We start from the raw sequence: 19,819 nt of genomic DNA, 5'->3' as shown, positions 1-19,819 counted from the left end.
CAAACAAACAATAATCACTTGAGTGCTGTACAGTATAGTCTGTTGCTTCAGAGGGGTAGCCATGTTAGCCTGTACAGGATAAACTTTAAAAACAACAAATGGTCTGGTAGCACTTTAAAGACTAACAAAACATGTAGATGGTATCATGAACTTTCGTGGGCACAGCCCACTTCTTCAGATGACCTCTGAAACCAGGGTTTAAAAACTACCAGGACTGTATGTCCCATTAGGGACTGTATGTCCCAGAAGGGAGACCAGCACAATTGAGGTAATGGATTTCAGGAAGGCAGATTTTGATAAGCTCAGAGAACTTGTAGGTAAGGTCCCATGGGAAGCAAGACTGAAGGGAAAAACAACTGAGGAGAGTTGGAAGTATTTCAAAGGGACGTTGTTAAGGGCCCAAAAGCAAACAATTCCGCTGTGTAGGAAAGATAGAAAATATGGCAAAAGACCAGCTTGGCTTAACAAGGAGATCTTGCATGATCTCAAAATAAAAAAGGAGTCTCATAAAAAATGGAAATTAGGACAAATAACAAAGGATGAATATAGGCAAGCAACACGGGAATGCAGGGGCAAGATTAGAAAGGCAAAGGCACAAAATGAGATCAAATTAGCTACAGGCATAAAGGGAAACAAGAAGACCTTTTATAAATACATTAAAAGCAAGAGGAAGACCAAGGACAGGGTAGGCCCACTGCTTAGTGAGGAGGGAGAAGCAGTAACAGGAAACTTGGAAATGGCGGAGATGCTCAATGACTTCTTTGTTTCGGTCTTCACCGAGAAGTCTGGAGGTGTGCCTAACATAGTGAATACAAGCAGAGAGAGGGTAAGTTTAGAAGATAGGATACACAAAGAACAAGTTAAAAATCACTTAGGAAAGTTAGATGTCAGCAAGTCACCAGGTCCTGATGAAATGCATCCCAGGATACTCAAGGAGCTGATAGAGGAGGTATCTGAGCCTTTAGCTATGATCTTTGAAAAATCATGGCAGACAGGGGAGATTCCAGAAGACTGGAAAAGGGCAAATATTGTGCCCATCTATAAAAAGGGGAATAAGAACAACCCAGGAAACTATAGACCGGTCAGTTTAACGTCTGTCCCAGGGAAGATAATGGAGCAGGTAATTAAGGAAATCATATGCAAACACTTGGAAGGTAATAAAGTGATAGGGAATAGCCAGCATGGGTTTGTGAAGAACAAGTCATGCCAAACTAATCTGATAGCTTTCTTTGATAAGATAACGAGCCTTGTGGATAAGGGAGAAGCGGTGGATGTCATATACCTAGACTTTAGTAAGGCATTTGATACGGTCTCGCATGATATTCTTATTGATAAACTAGGCAAATATAACTTAGATAGGGCCACGATAAGGTGGGTGCATAATTGGCTGGATAACCGTAGTCAGAGAGTGGTTGTTAACGGTTCTAAATCCTGCTGGAAAGGGATAACAAGTGGAGTTCCTCAAGGGTCTGTTTTGGGACCCATACTGTTCAATATCTTCATCAATGATGTAGATATTGGGATAGAGAGTACGCTTATTAAGTTTGCAGATGATACCAAACTGGGTGGGGTTGCGACTTCTTTGGAGGATAGGGACATAATTCAGAATGACCTTAGCAAGTTAGAGAAATGGTCGGAGGTAAACAGGATGAGGTTTAATAGAGAGAAATGCAAAGTGCTCCACTTAGGAAGGAACAATCAGTTCCATACATACAAGATGGGAAGCAACTGTCTAGGAAGGAGCATGGCAGAAAGGGATCTAGGGGTCATAGTGGACCACAAGTTGAATATGAGTCAACAGTGTGATGCTGTTGCAAAAAAAGCAAATATGATTCTAGGTTGTATTAACAGGTGTGTTGTAAGCAAAACTCGTGAAGTCATTCTGCCGCTCTACTCTGCACTAGTTAGGCCTCAGCTGGAGTACTGTGTCCAGTTCTGGGCGCCACATTTCAAGAAAGATGTGGAGAAATTGGAAAGGGTACAGAGAAGAGCGACAAGAATGATTAAAGGTTTAGAGAACATGACCTATGAAGCCAGGCTTCATGAACTGGGCTTGTTTAGTTTGGAAAAAAGAAGATTAAGGGGGGACATGATAGCGGCTTTCAAATATCTAAAAGGGTGTCACAAGGAGGAAGGAGAAAATTTGTTCCTCTTGGTTTCTGAGGACAGGACAAGGAGTAATGGGCTTAAAGTGCAGCAGGGGAGGTTTAGATTGGACATTAGGAAAAAATTCCTAACTGTCAGGGTGGTCAAATATTGGAATAAATTGCCAAGGGAGGTGGTGGAATCTCCCTCTCTGGAGATATTTAAGAACAGGTTAGATAGACATCTGTCAGGGATGGTGTAGACGGAGCTTGATCCTGCCTTGAGGGCGGGGGGCTGGACTCGATGACCTCTCGAGGTCCCTTCCAGTCCTATGATTCTATGATTCTATGATTAGAAACGTAAGAAACTGTTTTTTCCAGTGGTATGAAGCTATTGATTTTTACCTACCAACCTCTCACATTTTATTCCTGTCTCTGAACCAACACTGAATATTGCTCATCTTGGGTAAGAGGCAAATTACATGTTATGTTTGGTGGAAGGGAGGACAAAGGAAATATTTGTCAATGTTGTGTTTTGTTTTGTTTTTTAATTTGAATAGTTTGAAGCTGCTATTTGAATATAGTCTTGGCAGAAGGCAGTGTTCAGGCAAACTAATCAAAGGTGCTCAGTTGATGCATGGTATGTTATTGTCTCTGTGTTTTTTTTTTTACATGGGCTTCTCATTTATCTCCTAGTTCTATAGTTTAATACTTACCACTAGAACTGGGTGAAAACTGGGGAGGAGGAATGCAATCTAAGAGGTGTTTTGGGGTAGAGTACCAGGTGCGCATGGTTTTTTTAAACCTATACAAAGTTCCATTTAACCATAACCCACAATCCTCATACACAGTATTGTGCAGGCGCTGGCAACAGCTTGTCACCGGGCAGCTCAGCACCATGGCGCCTCCCGGTGGTCACTCTGGGTATGTCTACACTACAGCGTTAACATAAGAACATAAGAATGGCCGTACTGGGTAAGACCAAAGGTCCATCTAGCCCAGTAGCCTGTCTGCCGACAGTGGCCAGTGCCAGGTGCCCCAGAGGGGGTGGACTGAAGACAATGATCAAGCGATTCGTCTCGTGCCATCCATCTCCAGCCTCTGACAAACAGAGGCCCAGGACACCATTTCTATCCCCTGGCTAATAGCCTTTTATGGACCTAACCTCCATGAATGTATCTAGCTTCTCTTTAACCTCTGTTATAGTTCTAGCCTTCACAGCCTCCTCTGGCAAGGAGTTCCACAGGTGGACTATGTGCTGTGTGAAGAACTGTCTTTTATTAGTTTTAAACCTGCTACCCATTAATTTCATTTGGTGTCCTCTAGTTCTTACACTATGGGAACTAATGAATAACTTTTCTTTATTCATCCTCTCCACACCACTCATAATTTTATATACCTCAGTCCCCCCCTCAGTCTCCTCTTTTCCAAACTGAAAAGTCCCAGTCGCTTTAGCCTCTCCTCTTATGGGACCTGTTCCAAACCCCTAATCGTTTTAGTTGCCCTTTTCTGAACCCTTTCCAAGGTCAAAATATCTTTTTTGAGGTGAGGAGACCACATCTGTATACAGTATTCAAGATGTGGGTGTACCATAGTTTTATCCAGGGACAGTAAGATATTCTGTATCTTATTTTCTATCCCTTTCTTAATAATTCCTAGCATCCTATTTGCCTTTTTGACCACCGCTGCACACTGTGTGGAAGTTTTCAGAGAACTATCCACGATAACTCCAAGATCTCTTTCCTGATTTATCGTAGCCAAATTAGCCCCCATCATACCGTATGTATAGTTGGGGTTATTTTTCCCGATGTGCATTACTTTACACTTATCCACATTACACTTCATTTGCCATTTTGTTGCCCAATCACTTAGTTTTGTGAGATCTTTTTGAAGTTCTTCACAGTCGGCTTCTGTCTTGGCTATCTTGAACAGTTTAGTATCATCCACAAACTTTACCACCTCACTGCTTACCCCTTTCTCTAGATCATTTATGAATAAGTTGAAAAGGATTGGTCCTAGGACTGACCCTTGGGGGACACCACTAGTTACCCCTCTCCATTCTGAAAATTTACCATTTATTCCTTCCCTTTATTTCCTGTCTTTTAACCAGTTCTCAATCCATGAAAGGACCTTCCCTCTTATCCCATGATAATGTAATTTATACAAGAGGCTTTGGTGAGAGACTTTGTCAAAGGCTTTCTGAAAATCTAAGTATACTCTTATCTACTGGATCCCCCTTGTCCGCATGTTTGTTAACCCCTTCAAAGAACTCTAATAGATTAATAAGACATGATTTCCCTTTACAGAAACCATGTTGACTTTTGCCCAACAAATTATGTTCTTCTACATGCCTAACAATTTTATTCTTAACTATTGTTTCGACTAATTTGCCTGGTACCGATGTTAGATTTACCAGTCTGTAATTGCTGGGATCACCTCTAGAGCCCTTTTTAAATATTGGTGTCATGCTAGCTATCTTCCAGTTAGTAGGTACGGAAGTTGATTTAAAGGATAGATTACAAACCACTGTTAACAGTTCTGCAATTTCCCATTTGAGCTCTTTTAGAACCCTTGAGTGAATGCCATCCGGTCCTGGTGATTTGTTACCGTTAAGTTTTTCTATTTGTTCCAAAACCTCCTCTAATGACACTTCAATCCAGGACAGTTCCTCAGATTAATCTCCCACAAAAGACGGTGCAGGTTTGGGAATCTCCCCAAGATCCTCAGCCGTGAAGACTGATGCAAAGAAATCATTTAGCTTTTCCGCAATGTCTTTATCAGCCTTGATTGCTCCTTTTGTATCTCGATTGTCCTGTGGACCCACTGGTTTTTTAGCAGGCTTCCTGCTTCTAAAGTAACTAAAAGCATTTTGTCATTGTTTTTTGAGTTTTTGGCTAGCTGTTCCTCAAAATCTTTTTTTGCTTTTCCTATTACAGTTTTACACCTAATTTGACAGTGTTTGGCTACATCTCGACTGGCATGATTTTCCGGAAATGCTTTTAACGGAAAAGTTTTTCGTTAAAAGCATTTTTGGAAAAGAGTGTCTAGATTGGCACGGACCCTTTTCCGCAAAAGCACTTTTTGCGGAAAAGCGTCCATGTCCAATCTAGACGCGGTTTTGCGCAAAAAAAGCCCTGATTGCCATTTTCGCTTTTGAAGGGGAAGGAGCACTCTCATCCACCCTGGCACCTCAGTGACTCCCGTTTTTGTGTGTCCTTCTGCGTGTGGTCAAGGCTGCTCCGCAGAGTCATCCACCTTGCCGATGCTGACACAGTCATCGAGAGGTTTGGCGCCCTGGGCTTCCCCAACTGCAGGGGGGCTGTCGACGGGACACACATCCCCATCCATGCCCCGGAACACCAGGCCTCCCTCTACATCAGCCAGAAGGGATACATTTCCGTTATCCTGCAGGCTGTCTCTGACCACCTGGGCCACTTTATGGACACCGATGTGGGCTGGTCCGGCAGAGCACATGATGCGTGGGTCTACCTCAACTCCTCTGTGTGCCAGAGGCCACACACCGGAAATTTCTTCCCTGACCACCACATCAGGGTCGGAGATGTGGACATGCCTGTCTGCCTGGTGGGGGATGTGGCCTATTCCCTACAGTCCTGGCTTATGAAGCCCTACATGGGACACCTGAACCCTTCCCGACAGGCATTTAATGCCAGGCTCAGCAGGGCCCGTATCATAGAGGAGGGTGCCTTTGGCCAGCTGAAGGCCCATTTTAGATGCCTCCTCACCCTCCTGGACCTCTCAGAGTGGAATATTCTGCATGTGGTGGCAGCGTGCTGTGTGCTGCATAATTTGTGCAAGGGAAAGGGGGAGGCTTTCCTTCCAGCCTGGATGGCAGAGGCCGATCACTTGGCCAGCCTGTACATGCAGCCCCACATGGCTGCCATCTGGGAGGCCCATCAGGAGGCTGTCTGTATCTGGGAGGCCCTGCGGGAGAGCTTCTACCTGAATGAGCACTAAAAGACTCCCTGGTGTGCCCCACTGTGGGCTTGAGCCTCATTCCTCTCTCATGTCCTTCCACGGACCCGTCCTTAACCCACCTTCCTGCTGTACAGTAAAAGACACATGTATTCAAGAAAACAAACTCTCTTTATTGAACAAAACTGGGGTGGGGGGGATGAAACTCAGGTGAGACTGGGCAAAGAAGGTGGGAGAGGAGAAGCGAGAAGGGGAGGGGGAAATGTGGGAGGAGGGAGTTGGAAGGGGGAGACAAGGGGAGGAAGGGGAACTGCCCTGGCATATGCCTGCCGCAGTTCCTTAATTTTCATCCAGACCCGATCCTGGGTTCGGATGTGGCCTTTGGTGGCCAGGCTGGCAGCCATCCGGCTGTAGACGGCCGTGTTCCTCCATCTAGTGCAGAGATCATGGAGGTTGGAGGCATCCCCTCAAACCTCAGTCAGGTCCATGATCTCCGCACTGGACCAGGAAGGCGCCCACCTTTTCAGGCCCCTGGCAGGCTCCTGAGAGCTGGCAGACTGGTCCTGAGGAGTGGTGAAGAGATGGCTGCCAGTGGCTTGCTGGCTCATGTTTGGGCCACTGAGTCAGGGGCAGCAAATACTGGCTCTGGGCTGGCAGGCCAGGACCTAGCACAGGCACTGTGGCCAGACTCTACCCCTTTAAGGGCTCCAGGGAGAAGGGGAGGAGAGGAGTTTTCCTGGTTGGGGCCAGAGTGACCAGCAGCGACTCTGGGAAGGGCTGGAAGCCCCCTATTTTGAAATAGCCCCTTTTCCGTGTCCACACAGCGCTTATTTCGAAATAGCAATTTTGAAATTGACGCTATTCCTAGTAGAATGAGGTTTACCAAGTTCAAAATAAGCCCTCCGCTATTTTGAATTAATTTCAAAATAGCAGTTGGCTCGTGTAGACGCTAATACAGTTATTTCGAAATAACGGCTGGGATACCCTCTGGGAATTAGCTTTTTGATGCTGGAGTGCCCCCTTCTGACTGGTGTCTCCCCATGTCTCTGCACTCTGGGGCCCCCTTCTGGCCAGTGTCTCCCTGTGTCTCTGCACTTTGAGGTCCTCCCCCCGGGAACCTCAACCCCCTATGCCTTCCTTCCCTCAGTGACTCACTGCCAGTCTTCATCTAGCCCCTTACCTCAGGGGCAAGCTGCAGTCTGATAATTGGCAAGGGGGTGTGGACCTGCTGCCTTTGCCTGCCCTTTTCTGCTTACCTGCTTCTCTGCAGCCCTAGTACACTCAGGCCTTGCTACAGGCTCTGCCACCTGGGAGCTTGCCTGGCCAGAGATCCCCACCTTGCTTGCCTTTCCCCAGCCCTGCACTAACTACAGCCCTAGTATCTTCAGGCCTTTCCCCAGGACTGGGAATTGGCTGCCTGTTCTGAAATGTGATTTGTCCTTTTCATATGTGTTCATTTTTTTTAATTGTATCCTTTGGTATATATGGTTGTGACTATTTTCTTCCACTATTTGATCTGAGGAAGTGGGTCTGGCCCACGAAAGCTCATCATCTAATAAACCATCTTGTTAGTCTTTAAAGTGCTACATAGTCCTGTATTTTGCTTCAGCTACCCCAGACTAACACGGCTACATTTCTATCACTATTCTACATACTAATTATATGGAGACATATCTATGTCATAGAGCTAGAAGAGACCTTGGGAGGTCATCAAATTGAGTCCAGTGCTCAGCCCTCATGGCAGGACCAAGTGCCATCCCTGACAGACTTGCCCCGGACCCTGAAATGGCCCCCTCAGGGATTGACCTCACAACCCTGGGTTTAGCAGGTCAATACTCAAACCTCTGAGCTATCCCTCCCCCAATTGCTAAAAATTAGTCCTGAGAATCAGAACAAGGACTCTGATGTGTGCATTGTAATATGTTCATATGATATACGTGTATGGGAGAGAGGGAATCAATGTGACATTTGAGGCCTTGAGCTGTGCTAGAGAAGGTTCCCTTAACTAGGCATTTTCTTGGTTTTCAAGGGATGGCACAAACTCAATCCGCAAGTAATCAAACTGAATCCAACCCCCACAGCCTTTTCTGGTGGTGGGAATATAGATGCACATGTGTACATTCCCACATAATTCTCCACAGCCAATGTACCAGTCTACTGGTATGGACATCTCATGAAAAAAACCCAACACGCTCCCCAGATTAAAGCCTGCAAACTAGAGCTCATAAGGATTACAGTTATATTCAGTAGGCAGCATACTTCAAATGTGTTGCTGTGCTTCCTTGTTTACTTATTTAGATTCAGATAAAGGAAGTGGTGAGACTGAATCGCTGACAAGTTTTCTGAGAAGAGACCATTTTGTACTTAGAGGAAGCAGTTGCTCTCTTGGATATTGTTGCACCATAACTCAGAAATAAAAAGCAAGACGGTTTAACAAAAGCCTGGGGCATTTATTAGGCAAGTGGATTGTTGAATTTACTGGAGGTAGCCACAGGCTGGAAATCTATGGCTCTCTCATTAATACTCCTGGCATGAAAATTCTGTAGCTGATTAGGAAAGAAGAACAGAAATGGATTTACAAAACCTTCCCTATCGCTCAATGGTGATTGCTTGGAGCCCAGATGACCTGGCAGACTACTTCAAGAAAGTAAGTTGTGTTGTGTTTTGTCCTAGTATGGAGGAGCAGCAAGGTGCTTTAACACTTCTGTGCTCTTGCTCCCTCTTCCCCCCCAAAAAAACTTTTTACCCTAAGAGCCGAATTTGCTACATACATCATATAAAATCATCTTTATTGAATAATCATGGCAGATGCACTTCATAAAGGCATTATACCTGCCCTGGTTTAATGAAGTCCTTAATGAATCCTGAAAAATGTATTCTAAATTAATAGCAAGAGAAATCAATTGTTTCTTGGGAAAAAAAAATGCTATAATCTTTGGTACCAATGCCTTGCTATGTTACATGCAGTTTGGATCCATAAAAGTTAAGAGTTAAGGAAGCTAAACATAGTAAACCTATTTTTTAAGGTAGGAAAGTTTTATATGCAGATCTCATAAGGCCTCTCCAATGAAATTATTCCTATGACTTTCATAATTAAAGACCCTCACTAATGAAGATGCACACATGAACTCTGCTCTGGACTGAATTGCTTTCCTAATTAGCATTACAAAGGCTTGTTATGTGACAGGGCTTGGTTTAAAATCGATAGTGTTTAGCAGAGGTGACATTCTCAATCTACGGGTCGCTCCAGACGTTCCAATCTTTTGAACAAGGATGTCAGAGCAAAAGAGCTGCTGAACCTGGTTAGGTGGACACACAAAAGAGTTTGTTGGCATCTGGACTGGGGTTTTTAGAAGGGAGTTGGGTGCCCAGATTCAAGGAGAGTTGATCTGAATCATGGACAGCCGTCCTTTTGAAGTGAGGTGATGAACTAAGACTCCCATGCTAGCTGGAAAATGAGACCTGGAAGCGATTTTGTCTGGTTGAGCTCACACAAACAATGCAGAACACTTCCTTGTGATGTTGTAGTTGGGTGAGGAGGACAGGAACTGTGCCTAAGGAAAATGATTCCTTTGTAGCATAGGGGGAGAAATGAGAAACATTCTTTCCTCCAAAATAAATAGAATACATAGAATATTATCCCTTCCCGAGCTCAATGCAGCTGCTTTTATTTGTAGATTGCCTGTGTTGATATTTTGTCTTTGAAATTGAAAGCCTTTACCAATAATAATATCCATAGCGATAATCATAATTCTTTGGAGAGGCAGGTTTCAATAAAAAGAGATTCTGCTACCCACTGCCTCTTCCTGCCTCAGGATCCCCACTGACCTTCCTCCACATCTCAGAAAGATCCCTCATCTCATTTCCTCATCTGTTCTGTTCTGCTGAGGTGGTTGGGCTTCTGACACTTCCCCCCTTCTCTATCTATAGCTTTTCCTCAAATGCACTAGCCTGGATATTGCTGGTTCTTTTAACTTTCACTTTGCAGAGCAGAGGATTTTGCACGCCGAGGTGTGGAGGGGCATTTAAAATGGCGTATTGGGGTGCATTTGTAGGAGCATTGCCAGCAGAGCTAGAGAAGTGATTATTCCCCTTTATTCCACACTGGTGAAGCCACATCTGGAGTATTGTGTTCAGTTCTGGGCCCCACTACAGAAAGGATGTGGATGCATTGGAGAGAGTCCAGTGGAGGCAACAAAAGGGATTCTGGGGCTGGAGCACATGACCTATGAGGAGAGGCTGAGGGATTTGGGTTTATTTAATCTACAGAAAAGAAGAATGGGGGGAATTTGATACAGGGCTGGCCTTATCATGAGGCAAACTGAGGCGGCCGCCTCAGGTTCCAGACTGTGTGTGTGTGGGGAGGGCGGTGCCACTAGGACTCAGAGTGTAGAAGGGGGTGTCACTAGGACCCAGAGTGTAGAAAATTGTCTCTGCTGCCGATGCATATGTAGATAGCAGAGCAGTACCATGAGAGAAGTAGAACAGGAAGAAGGCAGAATTGAGACCTTTCAAAGTTTTGGCCCACGCGAGGGGACAAGGAGGTGTTATTTGAGCTCCCCGTCTCAAGTGCCAAAATGTTGTGGGCCAGCCCTGATTTGATAGCAGCCTTCAACTACCTGAAGGGAGTGGGTCCAAAGAGGCTGGAGAGAGGCTGTTCTCAGTGGTGACAGATGACAGAACAACGAGGAACAGTGTCAAGTTGCAGTGGGGGAGGTCTAGGTTGGATCTTAGGAAGAACTATTTCCCTAGGAAGATGGTGAAATACTGGAATAGGCTACCTACTGAGGTGGTGGAATCTCCATCCCTAGAGGTTTTTAAGTTCTGGTTTGACAAAGCCCTGGCTAGGATGATTGAGTTGGGATTGGTCTTACTTTGGGCAGGGGGCTGGACTCAATGACCTCCTGAGGTCTCTTGCAACCCTGGGATTCTATGATTCTAAAAGAATAGGCAAAACTCAGTGCTGATTTGCTCCCTGGTATCTCACTGATGCTAGGAAAACTGCATAGGCTATAGGTAAATGTTGAGTTTGGTCCATTTTTACAGCATCTTAAATATATTCAGTTGTACATTCATTTTCCATCATTTCCCCCAGATTTTAATAGTCATCTACACTTACTTGTGTTACCACGCTGACTATAGTGCATGTTCACAACAAATTCCAAAACCTTCATTACAGTGCAGAAAGGTCAATCCAAAAGGTTTGTGAAGACTTTCGCACCATTTCAGCAACCCAGTTTCAAGTGGATATGATCAACCGGGGACAGTTTATTATTTGGTATTGAAACCATGCAAAATTCATGGTTTCAATCGCTTTCACTGGGTTTCGTTTGGGGGAGCTGGGACAAGTTCAAAACCAAAATGCAAAGTGGAGTTCATGGGTAGCAAAGGCACACAGATCAAAACCAAAGCAAACGTTCGCTGGTGGGCCTGAGAAGTGAAACCACCAACTTTGCAGTGTTCTAGTTCCAACTGTTTTGTTCCTGCCTAGCTGTGTAGTAGAAGGAAACCAAGATCTTGAGATATCTTAAATTAGACAGATCTTATCATTACTGAGAACTAAATTTAAATCCAAATTCAGCAGACTAATCAGGAAAGCACATATCTTAACTGGTGCACAGGGTTTTAGATCACCATTAAGAGGAAACAACCAAGTGAGGTGAAATGGCTTCCTGATATTATCTATCATACTTATATATGCCCCCTGCTACTGTAATATCGGAGAACCTCATACTCTTTAGCATATTCATCCTCAATAACCACGGAAGGTAGAGAGACGTGACACTCCCTTCTACAGAAAGGGGGACTGAGACAGAGTATCTTGCCCAAAGTCACACAGTAAGTCTGTTGGGGTGCACTGCACAAATTGTAGCTTATTTCGATGCCATTTTGAAATAGTGCCAAATTATGAAATAAGCTATCTACATGGCCCCCCATTTCAAAACAACTCGCTATTCCGAAATTCCCCTTAACTCTCATGGAACGAAGGTTACCGGGATGTCGGAAAACATCGCCCATTATTTTGAAATCTATTTTGAAATAAGGGCTGCTTCAATAGATGCGGAACAGCTATTTTGGGATACTTCCAGCATCCTAAAATAGCTCCACAGAGTAGACGTACACTTGCGGAGCATGAATATGAATCCAGGTGTCTCCAGTCTTATGCCCTCACAAGTGCAGGCCCCTTTCTTTCATTAGTCCCACAATTTGTATCATAGGGTATGTCTATACTACAGCACTAATTCAAACTAACTTAATTCGAATTAGTTAATCCGAACTAAGCTAATTCGAACTAGTGCATCTAGACCTAAAAACTAATTTGAATTAGCATTTTGCTAATTCGAACTAGCATGTCCACATTGAGTGGACCCTGACCTGAGGTGAAGGATGGCCGGAAGCAGTGCCGGCAGAGCATCAGATTAGGACTTAGAGCGTGGAGCTGCTGTCTCAGGCTAGCCGAGGGCTGTGCTTAAAGAGACCCAACTCCACCCTGGACAGACAATTCTCAGGGGTTCCCCGCTTGCAAAGTAGTCCTGTCTTGGAGTGCCCTGAGTGCCCACACTCGGCACATCACAGCACTCGGCCATCAGCCCGGCTGCACTTGCCGCAGGCTGCCATCCGGGGGGGAGTCAATCGGGGTGTGCTGGAGAGCTTCCACCCCGAGGAGCCCACAGAGCCACCCCAGTCCTCCCCATCGGGGGCTCGTACCCCATTCCTCCCTCACCTCCTCCCACTTACCCCTCCCCAGCCCCCCTTCCTGATGTACAAAATAAAGGACATGTGTGTTCAAAAATAGAAACTCTCTTTATTGACCAAAACTCGGGGAGACTGGGAAAAGGAGGTGGGAGAGGGGAAGAGAGAGGGTGGGAGAGGGGAGGGCAACTAAAATTATCAGGGGTTTGGAACAGGTCCCATATGAAGAGAGGCTAAAGAGACTGGAACTTTTCAGCTTAGAAAAGAGGAGACTGAGGGGGGATATGATAGAGGTCTATAAAAGCATGAGTGGTGTGGAGAGGGTGCATAAAGAAAAGTTTTTCATTAGTTCCCATAATAGAAGGACTAGAGGACACCAAATGAAATTAATGGGTAGCAGGCTTCAAACTAATAAGCGAAAGTTTCCTCTTCACAAAGCAAATAGTCAACCTGTGGAACTCCTTGCTGCAGGAAGCTGTGAAGGCTAGAACTATAGCAGAGTTTAAACAGAAGTTAGATAAAGTTGTGGAGGTTGGGTCCATGAAGTGGTATTAGCCAGGGGGTAGAAATGGTGTCCCTGGCCTCTGTTTGTGGAAGGCTGGAGATGGATGGCACGAGACAAATGGCTTGGTCACTGTTTTCGGTCCATCCCCTTCAGGGTACCTAGTGTTGGCCGCTGTCAGCAGACAGGCTACTGGGCTAGAGGGATCTTTGGTCTGACCCAGTATGGCCGTTCTTATGTTTTTATGTTCTAAGCTCAGGGCTCAGGGTCGGGGGTCTCACTGGACCACCTTGATTTTCATGCAAACCTACTCCTGGGTGGCCAGGCTGGCAGCTATCCTACCCTAGACGGCCACTTTTCTGTGCCTAGTTCAGAGGTCATGGACGTTGGAGGCTTCCCCCCAAACCTGGATGAGGTCCATGATGTCCGCACTAGACCAGGCGGGCGCCCGCCTCTTGCGGCCCCGGGCAGGCTCCTGGGAGCCGCCAGCCTGGTCCCAGGAAGAGGCGGAGGGCTGGGTGGCAGCGGGTGGCTGGTTCATGCCGTGCCAGGTGCAGGGTCTGCTGGCTGGGTGCTGGCAGGCTTGCACCTGGCACGGGCACGGTAGCCAGACCGTGCCCCTTTAAGAGCTCCAGGGCCGGGAAGGGGGCAGAAGAGGTTCCGTGGTGGTGCCCAAAGTGGCCACCAGGGAAAGCTGGGGAGGGCTAGCCTCCCACTAGTTCGAATTAAGGGGCTACACAGCCCTTAATTCGAACTACTTAATTCGAACTAGGCGTTAGTCCTCGTAGAATGAGGTTTACCTAGTTCGAATTAAGCGCTCCGCTAGTTCGAATTAAGTTCGAACTAGCGGTTTGCATGTGTAGCGCCTATTTAAGTTAATTCGAACTAACGACTGTTAGTTCGAATTAACTTTGTAGTGTAAACATACGTTTGGGTATGTATGAATCATCTTTTTAATCTTACTTATATATTTACCTCAAAATACCTGGCAGCAGTGAGTTCTAAAGGTTGACACCCACATTTTCCAAAAGCAGTCATTACATTTTCCCTACCAAAACTGAGATTCAGAGGGAGGATTTTCAAAGGCTCTAAGACAGGGTTTCCCAACCTATGGGTTAGGACCCAAATATGGGTCACCATTACATTTCAAAAGGGTCACCAAGTCTCTCTTCCCTTTTTTGAGTTACCGTGGGTCACCAAGTCTTCCCGAATTGTCAGAATGGGTCCCCATCTGGAAAAGGTTGGGAACTGCTGCTCTAAGCTATCCCAGTCCAGAAAACATCAGTTCCACCAGTGTAAATGACCACACAGTCTGTAGCCCTCTACCACATATAAAGCTTTCGATCAAAAGAGCTCTTAAACTAAAAGTTTTTCTCCAAAACCACCTGTGTTCAAAAGAAAGCAACAAAGGGACACCGTTCACAACTAATTTCTCATTCTTTTCTGGAAGAAAGTTGATAATTGTAAATTTTGGAATTCATTTAAAGCCAGAAAATAGTATTTTTAACTGAAATCATTAAGAAAATCAACCTAGGTCCTGAACATTCAAAACACTTCCTTCCAGATGTATTACTACTTTAAGCAGCTGCATTGCAGCCAGTGTCATGGGAGTTTGTACTGTGCCAAGGAGAAACTGTTTGTAGAATTGAGTCCTTCATTTATAGAATGACTCTAATACGTCCTGAATCCCAAAATGCTTTCCCGTGTGCCGGAGTAACTGGAGCCTGCTCATGCAAATAAAGTTTCTCACCTGCATAAGTGTTTTCAGAACAAAAGTTCTCTCAAGGAGAACTTTTTTCTGGGTGTCTGGTTGGTGAGTCTTGCCCATATACTCAGGGTTTAGCTGATCGCCATATTTGGGGTCAGGAAGGAATTTTCCTCCAGGGTAGATTGGCAGAGGCCCCGGTGGTTTTTTGCCTTCCTCTGTAGCATGGGGCATGGGTCACTTGCTGGAGGATTCTCTGCATCTTGGGGTCTTTAAACTATAATTTGAGGACTTCAATATCTGAGATATAGGTGAGAGGATTATTCCAGGAGGGGTGGGTGAGATTCTGTGGCCTGCATTGTGCAGGGGGTCAGATCATAATGGCCCCTTCTGACCTTAAAGTCTAAGGGTATGTCTACACTACAAAGTTAATTTGAACTAACAGCCGTTAGTTCGAATTAACTTTCATAGGCGCTACACATACAAACCGCTAGTTCAAATTTAATTCGAACTAGCGGAGCGCTTAATTCGAACTAGAAAAACCTCGTTCTACGAGGACTAACACCTAGTTCGAATTAAATAGTTCGAATTAAGGGCTGTGTAGCCACTTAACTCGAACTAGTTGGAGGCTAGCCCTTCCCAGCTTGCCCTGGTGGCCACTCTGGGCCAAGCCAGGGAAACTCTTCTGCCCCCCTCCCGGCCCCAGAGCCCTTAAAGGGCCACAGTCTGGCAACGGAGCCCGTGCCAGGTGCAAGCCTGCCAGCACCCAGCCAGCAGACCCTGCACCTGGCATGGTATGAGCCAGACACCCGCTGCCACCCAGCCCTCCACCTCTTCCCAGGACCAGGCTGGCAGCTCCCAGGAGGCCTGAGGCTGCAAGAGGCGGGCGCCCGCCTGGTCTAGTGTGGAGACTGTGGACCTCATCCAGGTTTGGGGGGAGGCCTCCAACGTCCACAATCTCCTCACTAGGCACAGGAATGTGGCCATCTAGGGCAGGATAGCTGCCAGCCAGGCCACCAAAGGCCACATGCAAACCCAGGAGCAGGTTTGCATGAAAATCAAGTTGGTCCAGTGAGACCCCCGACCCTGAGCCCTGAGCTTAGAACATAAGAACATAAGAACATAAGAATGGCCGTACTGGGTCAGACCAAAGGTCCATGTAGCCTGTCTGCCAACAGCGGCCAACACCAGCTACCACAGAGGGGATGGACTGAAGACAATAACCAAGCCATTTGTCTCGTGCCATCCATCTCCAGCCTTCCACAAACAGAGGCCAGGGACACCATTCCTACCCCCTGGCTAATAGCACTTCATGGACCCAACCTCCATGAATTTATCTAACTTCTCTTTAAACTCTGTTATAGTTCTAGCCTTCACAGCCTCCTGTGGCAAGGAGTTCCACAGGTTAACTATTTGCTGTGAGAAGAAGAACTTTCTTTTATTAGTTTTAAACCTGCTGTCCATTAATTTCATTTGGTGTCCTCTAGTCCTTCTATTATGGGAACTAATGAAGAACTTTTCTTTATTCACCCTCTCCACACCACTCATGATTTTATAGACCTCTATCATCTCCCCCCTCAGTCTCCTCTTTTCTAAGCTGAAAAGTCCCAGTCTCTTTAGCCTCTCTTCATATGGGACCTGTTCCAAACCCCTAATCATTTTAGTTGCCCTTTTCTGAACCCTTTCCAAGGTCAAAATATCTTTTTTGAGGTGAGGAGAGCACATCTGTATACAGTACTGAAGATATGGTGTACCATAGTTTTATACTTCCCCTCCTCCTTCTTCCCCTGGCTTCCCCCTTCCAGCTTCCTCCTCCCAGGTTTCCCCCTCCCCTTTCCCACCCTCTCTCTTCCCCTCTCCCACCTCCTTTTCCCAGGCTCCCCAGAGGTTAATCCCACTACCCTAGTTTTGTTAAATAAAGAGAGTTTCTATTTTTGAACACGTGTCCTTTATTTTTTACATCAGGAAGGGGGGCTAGGGAAGGGTAAGTGGAAGGAGGTGAGGGAGGAATGGGGCACGAGTCCCCAGTGGGGAGGACTGGGGTGGCTCTGCAGGCTCCTCGGGGTGGAAGCTCTCCTGCAGGGCCTCCTGGATCCTGACAGCCCCCTGACTGACCCCCCCGGATGGCAGCCTGCGGCAAGTGCAGCCAGGCTGATGGCCGAGTGCTGTGATGTGCCGAGTGCGGGCACTCAGGGCACTCCAAGACAGGTCTGCTTTGCTGTCCCTCATCGAGGTAGACAAGCAAGCGGGGAATCCTGAGAACGGTCTGTCTGGGGTGGGGGTTGTGTCCCTTTAAGCACAGCCCTCGGCTAGCCTGAGGCAGCCACGCTCTAAGTCCTAACCTGATGCCCTGCCGGCACTGGTTCCGGCCAGTCTTAACTTCGGTTCAGGGTCCACTCAATGTAGACATGCAAGTTCGAATTAGCAAAATGCTAATTCAAATTAGTTTTTCGGTCTAGATGCACTAGTTCAAATTAGCTTAGTTCAAATTAACTAATTCGAATTAAGTTAGTTCGAATTAGTGCTGTAGTGTAGACATACCCTTCGAGTCTATGAGATCAGCCTTTAAAGCAATACAGTTACAAGCTTCAATCTGATTCCTTGTTGTGGAGCAGTATAACAGAGATACACTGCTCCGCCTTGGGAATTGCCCCAGTACCAGAGGGTGCTCGCCACAGCAAAGGGCAGAATAAGTGGCTATGGAAAGCAATATTTATCAAACTGGGCTTACCCAGCTCTGGGCCTGATCCAGAGTCCATTGAAGTCAACGGAAAGGCCTCCTATCTTCTGTGACTACAGCTGAGCAGTACCATGTAAAATCTAACTATGTTCTCCCGGGTATGTTCAAACACAAAGGCCATGTCTACACTCGCGGCTTCTTGTGTGAGTAATATGCAAATGAGGCTAAATTTGGAATATCGCCAAGCCTCATTTGCATAGTTAATGAGCCACCATTTTGCAGAAGAGGTTCTTGCGCCAGAAGGAGCTGTCTACACTGCCCCTTCTTGTGCAACAGGTCTTCCTGAAAATAATCAGCGTAACGGCATTGCGCAAGAGGGTTTTTGTTGCGCAAGAAGGGGCAGTGTAGACAGCTCCTTCTGGCTCAAGAGCCTCTTCTGCAAAAATGGTGGCTCATTAGCTATGCAAATGAGGCTCGGCTATATTCCACACTTAGCCTCGCTTGCATATTACTCGCGCAAGAAGCTGCAAGTGTAGACATAGCCAAAGTGTAAGGAGCTCTCTGAAAACATCCGCACAATCTCTACGGTCTCCTGCCCGTCCTGCCTCAAACGCTCCTTTGCCAGGAGACCTACAAATGGCGAGGCAGCTGCAACCACTGCTGATTATGATCAGAATCCTCTGTGACCATGTGCCCCTCTCTATTGAGTTATCCCAGAGACACACACCTCCTTGAAAGTAGGAATAAGAGATCCTCCGGAAAAGGCTTTATTTTCCGGAGAATCACGTCTAGACTGGCGCTTTTCTCCGGCTTATCTCCAAGCCGGGAAAAAGCGGCAGCCATGTTAATGCAAATACCGCGGGGGATATTTAAATCCCCCGCGGATTTGCCTATTCCAAAGTGCTACATTAGCATCCCTTTTCCGGAAGGGATGCCAGTGTAGACATAGCTCTTGTATTTAATGGATAAGCTCTTTGAGACAAAGACAGTGTTTTCACTGCGTGCATGAACAACAAGCTGTGTCCATTCCAAGGGGGGCCGGAGATGCCCCCGTATGGCCAATAATATTCATAACGAAGAAAAGAAAGTTAACCGATAATGTACGAAGTGCAACTTCAGCCTAGAGGGGATGGGTTGGCTATAACAATGCTGGATGTCTAGGGGTGGGGAGCAGGACACCCTTGTTTCGTCCTCCATGGCTTTGAAGGTATCGCTCCAGACTAGTCCAAAAGATCTGCAGTTTGAAAGTGCAGGGTGAAGCTCATCTGTTTTCCAAAGCTTTTGTTGGATGAGGTGACTGTGGGTACATTGTTAGGCCAAGGAGCGGTGTTTTTATGGGGGGGTTTTCAAATGTGTGCAGCGATTGTCTGATGGGGCCTTTTCTCAAGGAAAACAAAGTGGCATATCAATAGGGGGCCAGGTGTGCTGCTGGCCACAGTAAGGGGCAGCCTAGACCCGCCCCATGCAAATCAGAACAGTACAAGACAGGGGCTTCCATGCTGCCTGGCTCTGATGGGTTTGTTTTGCTGAGCACCCTAAGATAGCGAGGGAGCAGATGCACCTGGCCTTTCCTGGGTCTGTAACTGAAGGAATTCCCCCCCCCCCCACACACACACACTTTTTATATTCTCTTGTAATTTCAATGACTGTATTTGTCAACAAAGAAGGAAAACGAAGGCTGGAGTGAAAGTTCAGGGGTGAGAATGGGCAGGGGGTGGGTGGCTTAGGATAGAGAGTTGGCGGTGTGGGGGGCTCATGGCAGGGGAAGTGTGTGGGGGGGACTCAGGGTAGGGAGAGGTGGTGCTGAAGCTAAGGCAGGTGGGAGGTGCAGGACTCAGGGCAGGGAACTTAGGATGGGGGGACTGGGAGGGGGAGGAGCTTACTGGGGCCATACATGGCGACAAAGGTGGTACTGGTCCAGTGGCCACACCTCCCAAGGAGCTGGGGTAGTGCTCCCCTACCCCCTCCCTTTCCATGTTGTGGAAAATAGCCCCACTCCCAGCACTTCCCATTTTCCAGGCTCAACCATATCCTGAAATTGATTTTAATTAAGGTAAGAGGAAGCTGCACACCTAATTTGGTGGTGCTAGCTCTTACGATTTAGGAGTTCTTGAGCAAATGGGCGCACAGACACACAGACAGACACGCTAAATATACAGAGAGATGCATTGTAAATCACTAGCCAAGGCCATGAAGTCTTCACCATGTGCTAAGTTGATTGG

At 46.5% G+C, this 19,819-nt stretch overlaps 1 protein-coding gene across 1 annotated transcript in view; it reads left to right on the top strand.

Annotated features, from left to right (window-relative positions):
- The first annotated feature begins 8,334 nt into the window (after window positions 1-8,334).
- Window positions 8,335-19,819, top strand: part of LCP2 (lymphocyte cytosolic protein 2) — a 74,667-nt gene continuing 63,182 nt past the window's right edge. The window contains exon 1 of the mRNA XM_014569873.4: window positions 8,335-8,664. Coding sequence (XP_014425359.3) covers window positions 8,587-8,664 — 78 coding nt within the window. The 5' untranslated portion in view covers window positions 8,335-8,586. The remainder of the gene's footprint in view (window positions 8,665-19,819) is intronic.

Source organism: Pelodiscus sinensis, chromosome 16 (genome assembly GCF_052426305.1).
Source record: "Pelodiscus sinensis isolate ZL-2025 chromosome 16, ASM5242630v1, whole genome shotgun sequence".
Classification (NCBI taxonomy): domain Eukaryota; kingdom Metazoa; phylum Chordata; order Testudines; family Trionychidae; genus Pelodiscus; species Pelodiscus sinensis.
This window is presented reverse-complemented; position numbering and strand designations above follow the sequence as displayed.